The sequence below is a fragment of the Lampetra planeri genome, chromosome 25 (assembly GCF_965212315.1).
Source record: "Lampetra planeri chromosome 25, kcLamPlan1.2.h2, whole genome shotgun sequence".
Taxonomy (NCBI): Eukaryota; Metazoa; Chordata; class Hyperoartia; order Petromyzontiformes; family Petromyzontidae; genus Lampetra; species Lampetra planeri.
In genome coordinates, this window is record NC_136131.1 from 6741049 (window position 1) to 6762376 (window position 21328).

General features: G+C 54.7%; 2 protein-coding genes across 2 annotated transcripts in view; both read left to right on the forward strand.

The window, feature by feature from the left end:
* LOC144727330 (EH domain-containing protein 1-like) overlaps window positions 1–4348 on the forward strand; it is a 28132-nt gene extending 23784 nt beyond the window's left edge. Inside the window, exon 6 of the mRNA XM_078606073.1 lies at window positions 476–4348. Coding sequence (XP_078462199.1) covers window positions 476–1009 — 534 coding nt within the window. The 3' untranslated portion in view covers window positions 1010–4348. The remainder of the gene's footprint in view (window positions 1–475) is intronic.
* On the forward strand, window positions 3913–20895 carry LOC144727509 (equilibrative nucleoside transporter 1-like). The gene is made up of 14 exons (XM_078606384.1): window positions 3913–3955; window positions 5028–5490; window positions 12467–12568; window positions 12884–12965; window positions 14113–14312; window positions 15156–15304; window positions 16111–16245; window positions 16718–16815; window positions 17025–17100; window positions 17589–17692; window positions 18805–18916; window positions 19109–19194; window positions 20186–20394; window positions 20687–20895. The coding sequence occupies exons 1-14, from the start codon at window positions 3913–3915 to the stop codon at window positions 20796–20798; spliced, it is 1971 nt and encodes a 656-aa protein (XP_078462510.1). The 3' UTR covers window positions 20799–20895.
* Window positions 20896–21328: the final 433 nt, after the last annotated feature.

Sequence of the window (21328 nt, forward strand, 5' to 3'; positions counted from 1 at the left end):
CAGCCCTTGCAACCGCTCGCTCGCTCGCTCCACTGCTGGCAGAAAGGGCCTCCGCGCGTGCGAGAGGAGGGCATCTGGCCTAACGCTTCCACGCTGGCCAAGCGTGGGAGCGCCCACACTTTCACCCCACCACACGCGATCTGCCGACCGACCAACTGTGGTGAAACCCATTTACACTGCTGGGTGGACAGAGGCAGAGGGGGGGATTTGAAGAAACCTATGCCGCTCCGGGAGATGAAGGGCTTAGAGGAGGCTTCTCTGGGTGAACTTAGGCGTGGTGATGATTAACACCAGCGAGTGAAACTTCTGCCGGAGTGCAATTGGCCCTAAACGGGAATTATTGTAAGAATCCATCCTTGTGACGCTGCAGCCGTGGTGACCTCTTGAGTGCCCTTTAACCCCTGACCCCTACACGGCCGCCCCCTCCCCCGCGCCTCCCCCCCCCGTGTGCGTACGCCGTGTCGCCCGCCCACAGGATCAGCTGCAGGACCAGGACTTCAGCAAGTTCCACACCCTCAAGCCGAAGCTGTTCGAGAAGGTGGACGAGATGTTGAGCCAGGACATCGCGCGGCTCATGGGCCTCGTGCGGCAGGAGGAGGCGCGTGTCCCTTCGCAGGCGGTGCGCGGCGGCGCCTTCGAGGGCACCGAGAACGGGCCGTTCGGTCGCGGCTATGGCGAGGGCGCGGGCGAGGGTGCCGACGAGGCCGACTGGGTCGTGAGCAAGGACAAGCCGGCCTACGACGAGATCTTCTACACGCTGTCCCCGATCGACGGCAAGATCAGCGGCGCCAGTGCCAAGAGGGAGATGGTGAAGTCGAAGCTGCCCAACACGGTGCTCGGCCGCATCTGGAAGCTGGCGGACGTGGACAAGGACGGCATGCTGGACGACGACGAATTCGCCCTCGCAAACCACCTCATCAAGGTCAAGCTGGAGGGGCACGAGCTGCCCGAGGAGCTGCCCCTGCACCTGCTGCCCCCCAGCAAGCGCAAGCTGGCGATGGCCGAGTGAGCGGCGCCGCGCGTGCGAGAGCGGGCACCCGCACGCGGTGCTGCTCGTCGTGAAGCGTCCCGCGTCGGCTGGGAGCCGGCGCCCACTTTTCAGTGCGGAGCTCCGTGCCTCTGCGGAGTTCTTCCACGGCTGGCTTTGCACACTGGGCTTTGCGCGGGGGCCACTTAACCACGCACGTGACTTTGTCTGCACGCGTGCGCACGCACGCACACACATGCACGCGCGCGACGATGGTATGAAGAGCAGGCCGGGAGAAAGAACTCCAGCTCGCTCGCCGTGACCTGCTGGCTCGCGCGTGGTGGCGAGTTCACGCCCGTCTTCACACACATGAGCACTTGTCAACGCGCTTGTGCCACGGGAGCGAGCGTGTACACGCAGCCCACGTGCGTGCTTGCTCGGGAAGCTCCCTTCTGCCGACGCCGTCTCGCCGTTAAACGCGTCTTGTGTTCACCGATGTAAAGTTTAACTCGTAACATAACTTAAGCCGTCCCATGTCGGCACACGTACATAGAAAAATATTAATGCTTTGGAAAGGAATATATACATATATATGAAAACTAAACAAAGGGACACTTTCCGTAGATTCATTCAATTTAAACACTGTTGAACAAAAATGCAGAAGTTGTCGAGTGAGATGACATTTGCGTGCTTGTAAAAGTTTATTATAAATATTAGCCGTTGGCTTTTCCGCCAAAATACAAAAAAAAACTTCTGCATTTTGCCCCTGGCTCTCACCACACGCTCGCCCTTGAGAGACACCGAGCACCGCTTCCGGTCGGGAGCAAGGGGAGTGGGCGACCTTGTAGCGCACGGCCATTGTGAAACCCTCCAAAGGTCACCTCGAGGAACCCGGTTCCCCTGTCCGAGACTCGCATCACTTATAGACTGGGGGTAGGTGGTGCAAGACTGGCAGTAGCCACGGTCCGTAGCAGGAGGTATACTGGATGTGGTGTGTGCCGGGTGGCAGTCCGAGTTGCCGTCCTGGGTAAAATAAAATTGAGACAAATGTAGAATTAAAGTGATGTAAATTAATGGGTGGCCAACTGCCCCGCAAGCCACTGTTGAGATCCTGGGTTTGAATCCAGGTTTCAGCTGCCCGCGATGAAATTAGATTCTCAAAGCGTGCAGCAGCGAGTTTATATTCTCAGGCCCGGTCACCAATGACAGGGCAGATAAACATCGCGTTCAATTTGCATCTGAGAATTACCAATGCTGGTTTAGACTTTGATGTGCCAAACATTGCCATCTGTGGCATAGTGACGTAAAAAACCCGATAGCACGATCGGTTGCGATAAAATTTCAGGACGAGGACATGAAAATTAGAAGACAAAAGAAAAACAGCACGACAAAACAGTGACACGAGTAGGAGGCCAACAGTTAGCAAAGAAACGCGACCTTTTTGGCGATGAGAAGCGAGCGTTAACGAGCCTCGTTTCTACTCCTTGACATTGCGAAGAGAGAGGGCCTTTAATTTGTGTGCCATGCCGTGGCTCACCTGGGCGGGTGGGGCCGCACCTGGGAGGCGGCGCTAGCCGTGCGTTAATTTGCCTTTGTTTGGCACCACGAGCCACGGGTGGGTTCGTTTATAAACGGCGTGGCACACGACACGGCGGTCGTGGAGCGAGGCTGCCGTGCACCCCGACACCCCATATCCGACCTAGACGGTGTGCCCAGGAACCGGGGCGGTGTTTCCGAGCCTTAATCCGCACTGTTCATGCCTTGGTTACTCCAGCCGCGCTCTATGGACGAGCAAACACTCCAGTGCCACCGCAACACTCGCATCTGGCTGTCTTGGCGTCCGTACGCATTTTACTCCACAGTGGTCTTTACCCGGCAGTTGCCGGTTGGAGCCAGTGTGTCGCCACACCTGGCGGCAGTGAGCTGGAGTTTATTTTTGGTTGGCAATGACAGATGATGTTTGTGTACCCGGGAAAGCCCCGCCGCATCTCGAGACTCGTTTTCTCAGCAGGAGACGGTGTTGCCGTTTCCCCCAGCTGAGTAAATCTGCAGGTGAATTTCTTCCAAATTTGGACCGCAACGCCGGCACATGTGGCCTACACTTTTTTGACAAACGGTCACGTAACGAAAAAACCTCTCGCGTCCACTGCGAAGCGCAAAGCCTGCGGATCTTTCCGGCGACCGCATCCTCTGGCATGTTACCGCCTACCCGCCCGTCCGGCTGCTGCCCGGCGGTCGTGGTGTGCGAGTGGCCAGGTGTTCGCTCATCCAACCCCGCTCTATTCTTTCCCCTCTGTCCAGCCACGAGGTGTATTATTGACTATGATTTCTGTTGTTGTTTCTTAGTGTTTGTTTTTGTTGTTCATGGCGTTACAGTAGAAGCTGAATGTCGGTCTGCTCAGGCCCATCCAGGGCCTCCTAAAGGCCCATTGTGGGGCCCTCATTTCTGTGAGTCCCGGAGAAAATTGCCCCCCCCCACTCTGGGCGGCCCTGTGCATTCCTCTTGGGAGCAAGCACTCCTGTGCTCATATCCGAAGTAGTGTGCTTGTATCAGATGTTCTGTGCCCCCTCCCCACCAGTGTGAGGATTCGTTGCTTGCTTCAGACCTGTGCTTACACGAGGTGTAATTATGTCCATCTTCTACTGTACTCTTAGCTATGTCCAGTTGATTCTTTCCCGTGAACTAATTCGTGACGGCAGAGGTCAAGTTTCATAAAAAAATAAACTGCGACGTCATTCCCAGAGAGGGGCAGCTCTTGTGTTGGGGACGGCTGGTTGGAGCCCAGCTGCGGGCACCGTTGTGACACGTGTCGGCCCGCGTGCAGGCTGGTGCACCAGTTCGCTTGACACCCACAGAGACAGCTGCCACTGGGGGGGTGGTTGACACATTTCAAATGGCTGTGACGGAGATGCAATTCGCTTGTGGCGTGTCGACTGCTCCATCGATGACAAGTCGTCGGTGCGTGTCCCCAGTGCCCCCGTCCATTGGTATCCCCCCACCATAGCCTAGGACCGGATGAGCACACGGACACCTGCCCTGTAGACTCGCACGGTGAAGGATCTCCAGTCCATTGGGCCCTCGTCCGCTGCTCTCACGGGCCGGGTGATGGGCCACATCCGTGCCCGTTCTTGCACCGGACGCGGGAAAGGCTTCCCAGTCCGCTTGGGGGGGGCTCTCGATCTCAACCGAGCCACACACCGGCCCCGCGTCTCCCACTGCCGACTAACTGGGTTGAGAGAGGGTTCTGTAAGAGGGGACGGTGTTCCTTCCACCTCGATCCTTCTCCGTATCAACTGTCGCCCCCTCGTGGCCCGCTCCTTCAGCTACAGCCTCTTTTTTTCCCACTGAGCGACGCTCCATTAAAATGTTACACAAATTCATCACGAGCGTGGTTGTTCGTGATGGTTGTTGGTGATGGTTGTGGTGGACTTAGAGGACGGCGTTTTTTGTAAGAGACGCGAGGGGAGATGGGCGATGCCAATTCGGGCGGCGGTGACACCGACCCCTCAATCCCCCCCCAACTCGGCAGCCGCGGCATCTTCATCTCTCAGAGGCCCAATGAGCAGTATAAGCAGCAGCAGCACCTGCACCCCTGATTTTCCGCATGAGGTGTCCTGCAGGGGATAACTTTCCAAGCAGTTGAGAGCGGCAGTCATCGGTGCGAAGTCCAGACGGCGTTGGTGGTGGAGGCGGCCCGCGGATTGAGGCTACAATGCCTTTGGGAAGTGCGAGATAAAACGAAACGTCCTTCACCGCCGCGCCCACGTGCTGCTGCTGGGTGCGTGGGTGGTGGTGGTGGTGGGGGGAGCGGTGGCGCAGTGGTTAGCGCGCGCTGCGCTACGGACCCGGGCACCCGAGTTTGGGACCCGGGCACCCGAGTTCGATACCCGGGCACCCGAGTTCGATTCCCAGTCACGACCAATAAACTAAGTGGCGACTTCTTAGGTTTTTTCGGTAAAGTCACGTAGGTAAAACATCAAAATGAATGAAAATAAAATACCGAAAAAACCTAAGAAGATGATTCCTTGCAGTCACGAAAGCTTCAAATCTAGAATTAAGTGGCGACTATTTTATCGGGGTTGTGCTCGGCAGGTGAAGAGGAAACGAGGCGTGTGCGCTCAGTCGGTTCGCAGTACCGACTCTGCGCGTGTCCCATCGCCCACCCCTCACCCCCCTCTCCCATCGCCCACCCCCACCCCCCTCTCTCACACCCAACCAGCCACCAACAAGAGATCGACAGCCACACACGCTCAGTCAGCCTCACACTCTTGACACACACACACGACACGTACACAGCATCACACACATATACATTGACAGTTTCGCACAGCCTCACAGGATCACACACACAGTCTCAAACACACACACAGTCTCAAACACACACACAGTCTCACACACACAGTCTCACACACACACGCGGTCTCAAACACGCGAGGCGCGTCACCCCGGAACCTTCCGAACCCCGAGAGCTGGGACCCAACATCCCGACTCTTCACCTGCAGCAGCAGCAGCAGCCCCTGCGGTGAGCGAGAGGACCCTGAGTGAGGAGACCGGGTGAAAACGGGAGGTACATGCGCAGCCCGGACATTTCTGTACTCACGACACAATTGGCGGACGAGGCCACCACGCGCGAGAGAGCTCACCTCGTGTGGCGGGTGGGATACCCACACTTTTACCCACCGATCGGTGTGCAATTGGTGAACCAATTTGGTGAACCAATTTACAGCGCTGGGGGACTTGGGGAAACTTGCACCGTTGTTTCAACTGCCACTTCGGAAGATCGAATCTAAGGGGCGATGATGTTGTTGATAACACTGGTCAACACACTTTTTCTGGCATAAGGTATTCCAACGGTTACAAGGTAATTTTGGGGTGCCGATTCTAAATCTGGCATCAGTTTTTGTCTATCACATCAGGTTTTTGAGATATCAAATATTGCATTTTCAATAAAAACTGCAGAAGAAAAATATTAAATAAATGTGGATATCTACATAAAATTATATTATAAACACACTATCCTAAAATACAGCACCATATTTTAACACTAAAGCAGTCACTGGCTCGCAACAACTTGCAATCATAAGTGACAGAGTTAATTTCGGGTAAAATCAATGAAAATGGGGTATGCCGATAGCATAAAAAGGAGATGTGATAGAGCAAATATGAGATCAGATTTGGAATCAGCACCCTGAAATTAGTCTAAAACAGCTGCAAAAGTCCAGGCCTGAAAAAAATGTTTTTTTTGTTGACCAGTGTATAATCGTAGCGCCCTCAATCACTGATTCTCAAGGACCCCCTTTTGCTACATTGGGGTGTTCGACCCATCCACTGCTGGATGAAGGCCATGTCGGTAATGGGGGTTTGACCCTACTTCACCACGCTGCGGGTTGGCGCAGTGGGTACGGGGAGGGGGAGGGCAGGACCGGTTCGGAGATCCCCAACATCACTCGTGGCAGGAAGTCGAACTCGGGGATGTAGCCAGGAGCACAGTGCGATAACCACCACGACGCCACCGCTACAGCACGTGCATTGATTTTGCTGGGTTAAGGGGCCATCCATTGAGTAGGTGCGCAAAAATCTGTCAAAACTTGACCCCCCCCCCTCCCTGTACGCACGCGGACTTTTTACACCCTCCCCCCCCCGAATCCTATAGAACGGCCGATATTTAATCCACGCAGGAACGATAAAGGATTAATAATATTAGCGTGTTTAAGTAAACAGATAGTCCACCGTCGGACTATCTAACTCATTTGAAGGCCAATGTAGACACATTATTAACGAGGCTTCACCCCCCCTCCCCCCTCCATGCGTGCGTACTAAATGGATGGCCCCGTACTTCATAATTATAAGTGGTCGCGCCCACGCTATGCGCGCACGTCTGGACACGACTACAACAACGACTACAACAACAACGACTAAAACAACTTCAACTACAACAACTTCAACAACAACAACAACGTGTCTAGGGTTGAGACGCCGAGGGGGGGGGTTCACATTGGGTCGCTCCATGGAGCCCCTCGAATGGGTATTTGGCCTACTCTTCCACGCCCGCCAGACGTCTCGGAAGACGTGGGACAAACCACACTTTGCCCCACCCCAAGCGACCTGTTAACCCGTTCAAACTGCTGGGTGGATAGAGGCGGTAAGAGGAGAGGGGGCGCGGGAGGTATTTTGTAATCTTGCTCCAGTGATTCAACTTGCCGCCCCGGGAGATGGCATCGAACCGTCGACCCCCCTGGGTGACGGGTCCATTGCGTTGCTCACCGTTGCGCCACCGTGGCTACGTGTGCATGACTCCGCGTGATATTAAGCGAGGGGGGCAAATATTAAAGTGCAAAGTTCACCTGCGGAATGAGGCATAGGGGTGGAATGGTGGCGCAGTGGTTAGCGCACTTCGTCCTTCTCAGTTCGATACCCGGACTCGGCTAGCATCGCTAGCGGTCGATATCCGAACCGGTCCCCTTGGTAGTCACCCCCCCCCCCTTGCCCTTCATGAACCCACACTGACCAGCGTGGTGAAGTTATGGTCAAGCAACCACTGTGACGGACAACACGGCGTGGAGGAGACCTTCATCCAGCAGTGGATGGACCCCGTTGAGTGAAGAACGCATTGTGGGGGATGCTGCACTTGCAGCGGTGCACATGCACAAGTAACAACAACACAAACACAGATACGGTAACAACTGTTGACGAATGCGTTGAGCGTTTTTTGTTGTTGTAAATAAACAGATATATACACGAGGAAGAGATTACAAAACATATACAGTTTACTGGATATGAATGTTTACATCTCTGTTAACCAAGCGAGTGGCGTTTCACGACGCGGAGACGCTCTTCACCCAGCTAGTGGATAGACCATGGCCGATGACGACGATGATTCTGTTGATGATTATAATTATATAATCGGCAATGTAACACCAAGGCTTTCTATTCATAATAAAGTTTGTTGGGTTAGATTGCATAATTATTAATGAGTCCGTAAACCCAATCGATAAACGTTGTGGGTTTATTATCCAACACGCCGGGTGTGCCGCCGTCGTAAACTACTTGGCACGCTTTGTTGACCACGTCACTAACGTTACTAATTGGATGTGTCGGCTGGAGGTGGGGTTTACGACGCATTAATAATTACGCGAAATATTTTTACAACGTTATTTTCAATTTTTACAAAGCAAGTCAGCATAAACATAACGCTGACTAGGCAAGCGATACAGCCGGGCCCCCGCTGTCTGTACCGAGGGCCCGCGAGGGCCAGGCCACGTGGACCGCGCAGCCACGCGTGGCGAATCGACAACCAGCGTTGGCCTCAATGCGAGCAGTGAAGCCCTTCGGTAGCGTGACATCGTTAGCAGATCAGAGCCACCCCACCACCCGCCCGCCCGTGCACGGATCGCCACAATTATAAGCGGGCATCGGTGGGAGCGAATCTAGGGAATGCACAGCGATGGAGTCTGTTCCGTTCTTGCGAGTGATGGCAACGTGTTCGCGCGATAAGTGACGGCGTCCAGGTCTGATCGCCACGACTAGAGGGGCTTCAGGAGCAGAGTGGAGTGAATCTGTAGGATCCACAGTGGGGAGTGAATCTGTACACAGCACAGCCTCACAGTTGTGTGACTGTAGACTAGACGATGGAAGTGACCCTAAATAATCCACAGTGGTACCAATCGACAGAATAGATGCATTAGAATCAACCCGTGTGGATCGGAAATGTCCAATTCCCTCTCCCGTGCGTTGAGTCTCATTGGCGAGGCTTGGGGCGAAGTTGGTGTAGCGTCCACGCGGGGAAGATGGGGTGCTTTTTTGTCCGAGTTGCAACTGGTGGCTCGGCGTCTCATGTGGTGGTTTCATTCCCCTCTTGTCTATTCATCCCCGTTAATATTGTATTATTACTACGTAGACTCATCGCCGTGGGGGGGGGGGGGCACACAGGTGATGGGGGTTATTTTGGGAGCATCTCTCGTGATGAACCCGGCACGGAGCCCGGCCCCCATCTTCCAGCCTTCGGAGGTGCCCCCCCCGCCCTCCATAAATGTCTCGAGCGAGGTTGGGGCGAGTGGCTCGTGAATCGAATGCTCTGAGCCGGCACCGTGCAACGATGAAAGATCAAATCCTATGCCCGGTGTAAACGGATTCATTTAATCCGTGACATTCCGGTTGAACGAATTCGGGACGTGCGCCTTTACAGCGCGGTGGGGGGGCGGGGGGGGGCGGGGGGGGCGGGAGGAAGCCCCCCCCCTGCCCCACCCCCGGGGAGGCTCTGTGACATCATCTGCCAAGGACCCGTTCTCAGACGCGGGGAAGATGCACTGCTTGCTGCAGAGTTCCGATCGGAAGACGTCTCGTCTCGTGACCACACTCGCGCCAGGCGTGTGTCAGGGCGTGTGAGGTCAGGGGAGATGGAGGGGGCGGGGGGCAGTAGCTGGGAAGTGGAATTTAATTGGTGAGTCTGGTGCGCGAATAAATTCAATTAGGTTTTCCAAAAGCGAGGGAGCGAATCTGACTGCGCACGCCTCTCTCTCTCTCTCCCGGGAGGACCGTCCTCGCGTTGAGCTGTGGGAATCCGCGAGGCAGCTCCAGACCGTAGCACCACGTGAAGATGATCCCGGGTGGCTCAGAGGTTAGAGCTCCGAACCGATCACCGCTCAGACCCTGGGTTAAAATCCAGGTTTAATCCAATGCCTGTGAATTAAGCCAGGTTCTAAAGGGGACCGAATTGATGGTTTCGGCCCGATCACCAATGCCTGCGCAAACAAAAAAAACGACGATCACATTCAATTGGGGTTCCACTCTTCATTTGACCAAATCCAGCTTTGAGTGTTCTGAAATATCGGCGTGGCTGTCACGCGACAGGCATTGATGGCCCTCAAGTTCCAGGGAAGGTTGAGGAAGTGCTGTCGTGTAGTTGGTGGAACAGAGGTCTAGAGGCCGACTGAAACTGAATTTCTGGTTTCGGCCGAAACCGAAAGTTAAAAATTGACTTTTCGGCCGAAACCGAAAGTTAAAAATGGACTTTCGGCCGAAACCGAAAGTAAACCGAAAGTAAAAATTTTACTTTTGGCCGAAACCGAAAGTTAAAAATTAACTTTTCGGCCGAAACCGAAAGTAAACCGAAAGTAAAAATTTTACTTTTGGCCGAAACCGAAAGTTAAAAATTAACTTTTCGGCCGAAACCGAAAGTTAAAAATTGACTTTTCGGCCGAAACCGAAAGTTAAAAATTGACTTTCGGCCGAAACCGAAAGTAAAAAATTGACTTTTCGGCCGAAACCGAAAGTAAACCGAAAGTAAAAAAATTACTTTTGGCCGAAATAGAAAGTAAAAAATTTACTTTCGGCCGAAACCGAAAGTTAAAAATTGACTATCCACCGAAACCGAAAGTATGCGAAAGAGGCCATTTGACAACTTTCGGCGCCGAAACCGAAACCTAATTTCGGTGGGCCTCTACAGAGATCACACGAAGGGCTTCCCAGTGGCAGCTCCGCGATAGCCGCTTCCACGGGCCGTTCTCTCGAACAGGAAGGGGGGGGTCGCCGCACCTCTCCGCGAGGTTTCCGATTCTTCGTCTCGCGAAGGCGGCAGCGGCGCGGTGAACAGAGCCGGGAGAAAGTGACCCCCTGTTTAGCAAACGACAGAAAGGGTCCCCGCGTGGATCATTGCACACAGAGCGTGTTGCGTAACTGCGGTAGATCTGCGGACCTATGAACCCCCCCGCACCTTTGTTTTGATTTATTTTGCAATGTGCCAACATAAGTCCCCCTACACCGCCACCCCCCACCTCACAACTTCTCACCCCCCTCTCTCCACTCTCCTCTACCTTCCCACTCCTTCTCCTGTCCCCCTCCCCCTCTTTCTCCCCCCCCCTCGTCCCTCGCTTGTCTCCCCTCGCTGTTCCTCTTCCTCCCCCCTCTCTCTCATTCCTCTCTCTCCGCTTCGTCCGTCTGCGTCCACCACTCTCCCCCCCTTCTCCTCTCCCTCAATCAGAATGAAGATGAGCAATGAGGATCAGCGTTGTGGGTCAAGGCCAGGGTCATTTAGGGTCAAGGCCAGGGTCCCTGCGAGGGTCAGGGTTAGGCTAAGGGTCGGTGTGAGGGTCAGGGTCTCTGGTCAAGGTTCGGCTCAGGGTCTCGCTCCGTCACCTCCTCGCACGCTGCTGCGAATTTCCCCGGGCCGTTTCATCAGCACCATCATCATCATCGCCATCAACAGCATCACCATCAATAGCATGAGCAGCATCATCACTGTCAGCAGCAGTGTCACCATCATCACCATCACCTTCAAAACCATCAGCAGCATCACCATCAATATCATCAGCATCATCATCACCGTCAGCAGCATCATCTCCATCATTATCAGTAGCCATGGTCTATTCACTGCTGGATGAAGGCCTTTCACCTACGCCGTGTTGCGGTCACCCATCGCACTCCGTCACTGCTCTCACGGTGGTAATTCTTTAGTGTTCGTTGGGTCATGACCCCTTTACAAAGACACCCCCTCGTGACAGGGGCCCTGTTGTTGTCATATAAACGCCGCTCTCTGAGTGTAAACACGGCAGTAAACGTGCGAGAACTAAGATTAGGCTGAGGTGATGCGGGAGGGACTCGCAAATCGGTTTAGGGTGGCTGGGGTGGGTCGTTGTGTGTGTGTGTCGGTGTGTGTGTGTCGTTGTGTGTGTGTGTGTCGGTGTGTGTGTCGGTGTGTGTCGGTGTGTGTCGAAGGAGCGGTGGCAAAGTGGTTAGCGCGCTGTGCTGCGAACCCGGCGACCCGAGTTCGATTCCCGTTCATTGGCGACAGCGAATATCTTTACTTATGTCCTGGGTCTCCCCAACATCGACTTGGCCTTCAATAAGTACCTGGTGCGGTGTGTAAACAACAACAACACAACCCATGAGCATTTGGGGGACACAAAGACGGCCGCACAGGCGCTACTCGCGAGCCGGGGGACGACTTGGGCGACGGTGCTGGAGACAGAGGGATCCAGTCAGGGATGAGGCCGGGTCCATCACGATGATGCTGTTGATAATGATGCTGCTGCTGTTGTTGTTGATGATGATGATAATGTTACTGCTGCTGTTGTTGATGCTGCTTCTGCTGCTGTTGATAATGCTGCTGCTGCTGTTGATAATGTTGCTGTTGTTGTTGTTGATGCTGCTGTTGATAATGTTGCTGTTGTTGATGATGCTGCTGTTGATGATGTTGCTGTTGTTGAGGATGCTGCTGTTGATGATGTTGCTGTTGTTGAGGATGCTGCTGTTGATGATGTTGCTGTTGTTGAGGATGCTGCTGTTGTTGTTGATGCTGTTGTTGTTGATGATGCTGCTGTTGATAATGTTGCTGTTGTTGAGGATGCTGCTGTTGTTGATGATGCTGCTGTTGACGATGTAGCTGCTGATGCAACTGTTGCTGCTGATGATGATGCTGCTGAAAGATGTAGCTGCTGCTGCAACTGCTGCTGCTGCTGCTGATGATGCTCCTGCACCCATTGAATCTCGTCGACCACCAGTCTCGCCCCAAGAGTCACCACGGCGGTGATCGGAACCGGCAAGGTGGCCCCGGCGGAGACGGAAGGTGGGGGCACGGCGGGGTGCGATGGCCCGCGGGACAGGTGAGGGGCCTCACACACATAGGCGCGGATCACGTGCTGACAGGGTTGTACCGCCTATTGGGAGCTTCTCCCAGCGCGCGGAGCGAGATGTCGGACATCATGCCAAAGCAACACGCGGTACAACCCGGAAAACACATCGGAGAGGTGTACAGCAAGTAGGTTGCGTTGAATCAACGGCCTATACGCATGAACATCCGAAACTATGAACACCTAAACTCATGGACAGGCACACCCAAACTCATGAACACATGATCACCCGTGCACATAAACACCTGTACGCATGAACACCTGGGCACGTGAAACACTTGTGTGCAGGTTTAAAGCGGTGTGGATCATCTTCTTCCTCCTGGGTCTGGGCACGCTCCTTCCCTGGAGCTTCTTCATCACAGCCGAGGAGGTGAGGACGGGACTCGGGGTGGGGTGCGGGTGCGGGGATGATGGCTATACAGGGACTCCTCTGCTTATGAACAAGTTAGGTTCCAAAGGTCTGTTCGTAAGTCGATATGTTTGTAATTCCAACTTTACTCCTGTCGATTGCAAAACATGCTGTACGGAATGTACACTAAAACACGGGGAATGGTTTTAAAAGTTGTATAATCTCCCGTAGATGTAGATGCCACTGGTTCTTCACGTTCTTTAGATGTAGATGCCACTGGTTCTTCACGTTCTTTAGATGTAGATGCCACTGGTTCTTCACGTTCTGCAGATGTAAATGTCACTGGTTCTTCATGCTCTGCAGATGTAGATGTCACTGGTTCTTATGTTCTGTAGATTCCACTGGTTCTTCATGTTCTGCAAATGTAGATGTCACTGGTTCTTCACGTTCTGCAGATGTAGATGCCACCACCGCCATCTATTGCGCGGCGGTTAACCTTACGACTCTCGGTCCGAACAGGCAACTGGACATATGGACAAGTTTGTTCGTATCTCTGAAAGTTTGTAAGTCGAATATTCGTAAGTAGAGGAGGCCTTGTAATCGACAACAAACCGCCTCGTCATGATGACGATGGTGATAACGTCTGGAGTGATCACCGCACAGACACTCTTACAAGAATCCCATCCCATCGTCTCATCCCCCTCCCCCCCCCAAGCCCTTTCAATAGTAACATCGCACAATCCAAGAAACGTGTCGCTCCACTCCCTTATCGAGTACAATCTTAATAGTGCTGCTTGTTGCCGGCTGCTCGGCGTCTTGGCCCGTAAGTCCTTCGCTCATGCGATCCACGCAGCAAAGTTGGCGTGAGCGAGCGAGGCAAGTTGCTAGCCGTGCAAACGGTATTTTTTTATGTGGTTAGACATCAGATATGGGAAGGCTACGGATCATCTGCTTCTGCATAGTGTTCGTGCGGTCGGCTGCCCGGCCATGACCTCGCCTTTCCCTCTTACTCCCGCACCCCTCCCTCCCCATACCCCCCACCCCTCCCTCCCCATACCCCCCCACCCCTCCCTCCCCATACCCCCCACCCCTCCCTCCCCATACCCCCCACCCCTCCCTCCCCATACCCCCCACCCCTCCCTCCCCATACCCCCCCACCCATCCCTAGTATTTCAAGAGTCGTCTGGCCCAGCGACACGTGAGTTCAAACGCCTCGGGACAGCCGGGGCTCCAGGGGAACGCGAGCGAGGTGGGGGAGCACCACCCCGCGGACAGCTCCCTGGAGCGCAACTTCAACAGCGTCCTCACGCTGTGCTCCATGCTGCCCATGCTGATCTTCACGTGCCTCAACTCCGTGCTCCACCGGCGGTGGGGGCCGCGCGAGGGGGGAGGGAGGGGCTATGGGTGAGGGGAGGGTGCGGGCAGTATTGCCAACCCACCCCCCATTATGTATTAAAGAAAACTCGACAATAACACTGTTGTCTATAAAGAAAAACATTTATAACAGACGATGATTCGGGCAATTGTCCTCCCCATAGCACATACCTGGGGTGGGGGGGGGTAAAGTATTTCCCGAACCTTCGTCTAGTATAGATTTTATTTTAAGGCCACACGCGGTGGTGTGCTTGACACAATGTGTCGAGTGTATAGTTTGTTAACTGTGATTTTGCCACACTGCCAACGCAGTAGCAGCAGCAGCAGTCGATCATTTGCCCCACGAAGCAATTTCCTTGCCCTCCCAGCTCTAGCCTTGTGCATCATGGTAGCAGCAGCGATGTGATCCAGCAGCTAAACGCCAATGTCGCGAGGTCTGCGTAAGTTTTCGCTGCTCCTCTTCCTCCTCCATTGAAGGAGCACGCGGGTCCCGTAAAGCTCTCGCGGTGCCAAGCAACGCCCGGCAGCTGTGGACGAGTCAAACCAGTCCGGGCCACTGCCTCCCCACCGGCGGCACCTTGAAACTCAAAAAAGCCCCTTGTCCGCTCCGTGATAGCTGTGACCAGATCCATCTCGTAACACACGTGTTGCACGTGCTCACCCGCGCCACGCTCCGTTAACCTGTGCGTTGACCTGCGCACGCCCTCACCCGCGCCACGCGTCGTTCCGCCTGTGCGTTCACCCGCGCGATGACGGCGTTCGCCCGTGAGTCCACCCACATGGTGTTTACCGATGTTGGCGGTGTTGCTGCTGATGCTGATCCTGCTGCTGCTGCAGGATCTCCGAGCGCGTGCGCATGCTGGGCAGCCTGGTGGCCATCCTCATCTTCTTCGTGCTCACCACGGTGCTGGTGCACGTGCACGCGCTCAGCCACCAGCCCTCCACCTTCTTCGCCATCATCATGGTGACCGCATTCCTAATCAACTGTGAGTCCCCCACGCGGACCCCTGTGGACGGCGCGATGTATCCGTATGTACGTAGGTTGAACTTCTTTCGCACCGTATGTAGCCAACCGTGGCTAATCGGAGGTGCGGACGGGCAGCAAAGAGGAAGGCCTCGCAGGGGTTGAACTATTCTACTGAGTAAACAGTGCGTGAGAATACAGTTGTAATACTCTAGCAGTAGAAATCAGTGTGGCACATTAGGAATGGATCACTCGTTTAATTATTTCCTTGTGCAGCAAGGGAGTAAAGTGTGGTTCTGTGAAAGTCCTGATGTGCTGTGCAGTGCATCAATGCATGTGTGTACAGCAGCATGCGATGACTGAGTTGGGCCTGTAGGTGGCTGGCAGGGTTATTGAATAACCGCACTTGCACACCAGTCACGTGGTTAATGGCGACTCGGTTCAAGAATTGCTGTGTGTGACACCACGTGCTGTAGCATCTTACAGATTGCCACAATAAATGTGTTTGCCCTCTATTTGGAGCACCTGCCCACGTCCTTCATTTCGAGTGTGCAACCTCAGACTACAGTCGTCGGCGATGAACTCTCATATCGATACTTATTCTCAACTCAAAGAGGCGCTCTGAAGCTGTCCTGCTCTCTTCTCTGGCCAATTGCTAACTGACTGCCCACCTCCTCAGCCGACGATGACGGTGATGAGAGTAACGATAGTGTTGTTGATGATGATGTTGATGGTGGTAGTGATGATGGTATTGTTGATGGTGATGATGATGTTGGCGATGATGATGTTGTTAATGGTGATGGTGGTGTTGGCGTGTCGCCATCGCAGCTTTCGTTGCGGTGCTGCAAGGCAGCATCTTCGGCCTGGTGGGGCTGCTGCCACTGAACTACGCAGTACCTGTCATGAGCGGCCAGGGCATGGCCGGGATCTTCGCCGCCGTGGCGATGATCTTCTCTCTGTTGCGTGCGGCTCGCCCACACACACTCACCCACCAACACACACTCACCCACACACACTCACCCCCACGTGCTCGCCCACATACACTCACTCGCACGTGCTCACCCGCACACACTCACCAACACGCGCTCACCCACACACACTCACCAACACACGCTCACCAACACACACTCACCCACACACACTCACCCACACACACTCACCCACACACACTTACCCACACACACTCACCCGCACGTGCTCGCCCACACACACTCACCTCCACGCTCACCCACACACGCTCGCCCATGCAATCTCCCACGCACTCTCGCCTGCACATGCTCACCCCCGCGTGTTGACCACAGCGACAATGGAGATGTGTCATTCACTATGATGGGTCAGAGTGTCGGGGTCAGGGTACAGGAGTCAGGGTGCTGGGGTCAGTGTACGGGGGTCAGGGTGCAGTGGTCAGGCTGCTTTGTCTCCGTGCTGTGTGCAGAAGGGAACGACCACAGTCACAGCGCCTTTGGCTACTTCATCACGGCGTGCGTCACCATCTTCATCACCATCATCGCCTACCTCGCCATGTCCCAACTCGTACGTTGCCCTCACCACCACCATCAGAACTTTTTCTACCATCATTAAATACCACAACCTTCTTCATCATCGTCACCGTCATCATCATCATCAGCACTGTCGTCTCCACCACTCCGACCGTTATCATTGTCTCTGCAATCATCATCATCATCGCCACCTCATCTTCCTCCTCAATGTTGTTATCGTTGCTGATGATCTCGTTGCTGTAGAAGTTTGCAACGTTTTACTTTTCGAAGAGGGGTCGAGGCCACGAGGCGGAGGAGCCAGAAGGGTACAGCGTACCTGGTGAGTCGCAGCCTCGCTCACTCACCTAGTGAGTTCTCACCAAAACCCTCGCCCTACTAACGACTATAGCCCGACATGACAACCTAACCCCAACCCGTAACCCTAACCTCGACACCACTTTGACCAATAACCTAATCATAACCTTGCAGCCACCCTCCAGCTTTCCCCTCCACGTTAAGAATCAACTTGCATTTAGAGTATTTGGCTGCTATACATTTCCACACGGTGATAAGCCACTTCGTTGAGCTATCATTTGTGATAGCCAGGTGGCTTCTGCAAAATAGCTACATAGCTCAGTGGGTCTTAACTGGTAAAATAAATATTCTAGTTTAGTTTACTCCTCTCTGAAACCGATAGCCCTACACTGACCCTAATCTTACCCCAAGCCCTACAGTAAATTAACCCCTTACCATAACCTTGACCCCATTCCTACTATAACCTCAGCATTGACCCCTAACCCTAAACCTCTCCTACCCCCACCTGCGCAGAGGGTAATAAGCAGCCGGACGGGGAGGGCCCCGATTTGGAGTTGGATGCAAAACCCGAACCCAAGATCATGGAACCAGACTCTGTGCTCTCAATCTTAAAACAGGTGTGAGCCACCATCTCCATCACCACCATTCAGTAGCGTAACGAGCATGGGGGCAGGGGGCGCCTTGCTCCCTCCCTTGGTGGCCAACGCTACGAATTGGGGCACCCTTGAAAACAGTTTAGTTTAGTATTGGAAGCAGTAGGTTTATTTTACCATAAAGAAATGTAATGTAAAGTAACGAAACGTAATTTTATTTAAATGATGGTAACTTGAGTAAAAGAACATCGGACATAGATCTCCTTGTCTGGGATATTTGTGTCATTAGATACACGTCAATTATATTGCAAAGAGGTTCCTAGGAGCTGTAGTGGCTGCATTTACAGGTAGGAACATCAGTCCCACACTGCCCACCAGGGATTATTTGTCTGTCTGTCGTGCATAGCCCCTCCCAAACATGCACGCTCTCGGATTGGTTGAAGTGTGTCACGTGACCGCGAGCCAGCAGCCAACCAGAGGTGCGCCCCTCTCAAACATGTACGCTCCCGGATTGGTTGAACCAAGTTCCTACCTGTCCACTCCGAAGGAACGTGTTTTCGAAGACGGAGCGCCCCCTACAGCGTCAAGTGTTCGAGACCGTGAGCGTAATGATGCGATTAGGGCAAGAGGAGCCGAGATATATAAAAGCTGAGGTGCGACCGTGCGAGAAAAGTCAAATATTGGGGACCCACCTGACCGTTTGCAGCACCCACTGAGCTGATAATGCCATTACTACACCACTGCCACCAGCGTCATCTTCATCGCCACATCCCCCTCCACCACGTGTGACGATGATGGTAAGAGGGTGTCGTGCGTGGGGCGAGCTTGGTTGACTCTTCGATAGCCGAGGTCAATGTTGGTCCCACTGTTCCAGTCACATGGCAACGTCGGTCAACGTCGGACCAACATTGAGCCAACGGTTCCAACCACATGCCAACGTTGGGCTAATGTTGACTGGGGAGTCGCATATCTATTGCTCAGGAAAGCCTCAATGAGCCTCAAGACGCACTGCGTGGAGGGTGCTGCCTTCGTACCACTGGGCGCAGGTTAATAGTCGAGCGTCCGTTTTTGCCCCGCGGGGCGGTAGCGGAAGTTCCCGGGGAAGCTGCGTGGCTGACGGGGGGAGGTGTACGCAGATCTGGATGCCGGCGCTGTGCGTGTGCCTCACCTTCACCATCACACTCGGCGTGTACCCCGCCATCACCGCCGACGTCGTCAGCACCAGCGCCACCCCGGGGAGCCGATGGGGTGAGCGCCATACTTCACCATTCTGGTAAAATTCACACCCACTCCCGACCGCCTATGTGTCCTTCAGCTCACCACATCCCCATCGTGTCTCCCTCGTGTCTCATCGTGTGGTCCCCGTGTCTTTCCCGTGTTGACGTGTCCCTGTGTGTTCACACGTTTCTCCCCGTGTCTCCTCCCCGTGTCTCTCTCCAGAAATCCTCTTCATCCCCATCTCGTGCTTCCTGCTCTTCAACCTCCTCGACTGGGCGGGACGAAGCTTCGCTGGAGTGGTGACGTTTGTGAGTCGCGCGCGTACGCACATGCACAGAAACAAAGGTCACTCGTGTAACCCACGCGGGCTGTGGGCGCAAGTTCTGTTAGCGAGCAGCAGCAGCAGCACCTATGAAGCCCGGCTCGGCACATGAAAGGGTTGGTAGCCAGCACCACGCCCGGCCGCCTCCTTTGTATCCTAGGACTGATGTTTACTGCACACCGCACAGTGTGCCTATGAAGGTCTTTACTGTCGACATGACCAGTTTATGACGATGACAACGACGGAGGACAACGCGGGGCACATTGAGCAGCTCCCGCGGGATCGTTAACATCCGCTGTGGAGCGGTTGGTATTTTCTACGGTTAACACAAACCGCAGAATTAACCGGGGCGGCCGCCAGACTCGAACCTCAAACACCTCGCGCAACGAGCGGCGAGGAAGCTGCCCACTCGCGACAACGGCGACAGTGATGCTGGTTTTTCCGATGATGTAAACGGTGATGGTTTTATGCGAATGCTCTCACAACCAATGTCGTGCTACATAGCGAGTTACTTTTGGGTGAGATGGTAGCGCCACTATGATGCCAATTGGCAGCGGTGCCCTCCTCCACCCGATGGAGCCAATCTAATGAAGCTGCCACGTGGGAGAAATGACCCGATTGACTCGACTCTTCAGCAAACTGGAGGAGATCGAGTTGAGGATGTGGAGGAGAGGACATTTTCTTTGACAATTTATCAAAATTGTCCTTGCTTTTCAACATTCCTCCTCTGATTTACTGTACACCGAAAGAGTAACCAACGACGACTCTCAATGATGACGGCGATGATCACGATGATGTCCTCATTACCCTCCTCCCCCGTGTCGCCCCCCCCGTGTCCCCACCCCGTGTCCCCCCCCGTGTCCCCCCCCGCCGCCGTGTGCTCCTCCTCTTGTCCTCCCCGTGTCCCCCCCCCCCGTGTCTCCCCCCCCCCCCCCCGTGTGCTCCTCCTCTTGTCCTCCCCGTGTCCCCCCGCGTAGCCGCGCATCGGGAGCCTGTGGCTGCTGCTGCTGCTCGTGTGCGCGCGCGCCGCCTTTGTGCCGCTCTTCATGATGTGCAATGTTCACCCTCGCGGCGCCGCCGCACTGCCGGTGCTCTTCCCGCACGACGCCGTCTTCATCGTCCTCATACTCCTCTTCGCCTTCAGCAACGGATACCTCGCCACGCTCGCCATGTGCTACGGGCCCAAGTGCGCGCGCGTGCGGCGGCATCACATCGCAACAGCAACATCATCGCCGTGCGGCTGCATCACCACCACCGCCCGCCCGCCACCATCACCATCACGTAGTGACATCGTAATCATCACCACGACATCGCCCAGCAGCGTCACCCAGCAACGTCACCGTGCGGCGACATCACCCATCTCCTCGTGTGTCACAGTGCCGGCCTTCAACGGTGCAGCTCGCGAACAGCCCTTGCCCTCAACAGTTTGTTGTGGCTCTGTGACGGATCTTTGCCTTTGTGTGTGTGTGTGGATGCAGGAAGGTGTCTGGCCACAATGCCGAGACGGCCGGTGCCATCATGGCCTTCTTCCTGTCGCTCGGCCTGTCGCTCGGCGCTTCCATTTCCTTCCTCTTCCGTTCCCTCGTCTGACCGCCGCTGCCCTGGGCATCGTCGGGCGGTGGAGTCGGGCGGAGCACGGCGGTGGACGCGTGCTCCTCAATTGGGCTCACGAACCCGTCTGTGCAGACCTCCCAAGTGTTATCACCCTCCGGGGGGGGGGGCCTTGGGGCCTCGGTGAGGCTCCACTGGAGGAATATCGACACGGTCGTCACCGTCCTCGCTCTGCTCGTCATCATCAATTTGTTGTCATCATTAATCAGTCATCATCAACAGCGTTGTCATCAATCAGTCGGAGCTAAGTATGAGTCTTCATTAAGTGCCATCACCTCGTCGTCAGTCGTCGCTGCGACCTTTGCCGCCGCACGGCTGTGGCAGTGTCGGGGCTGGAGGGTCACGTGGTTGAGTGTCTGGAGGGTCACGTGGTTGAGTGGCTGGAGGGGCACGTGGTTGAGTGGCTGGAGGGTCGCGTGGTTGAGTGTCTGGAGGGTCACGTGGTTGAGTGGCTGGAGGGGCACGTGGTTGAGTGGCTGGAGGGACGCGTGGTTGAGTGGCTGGAGGGA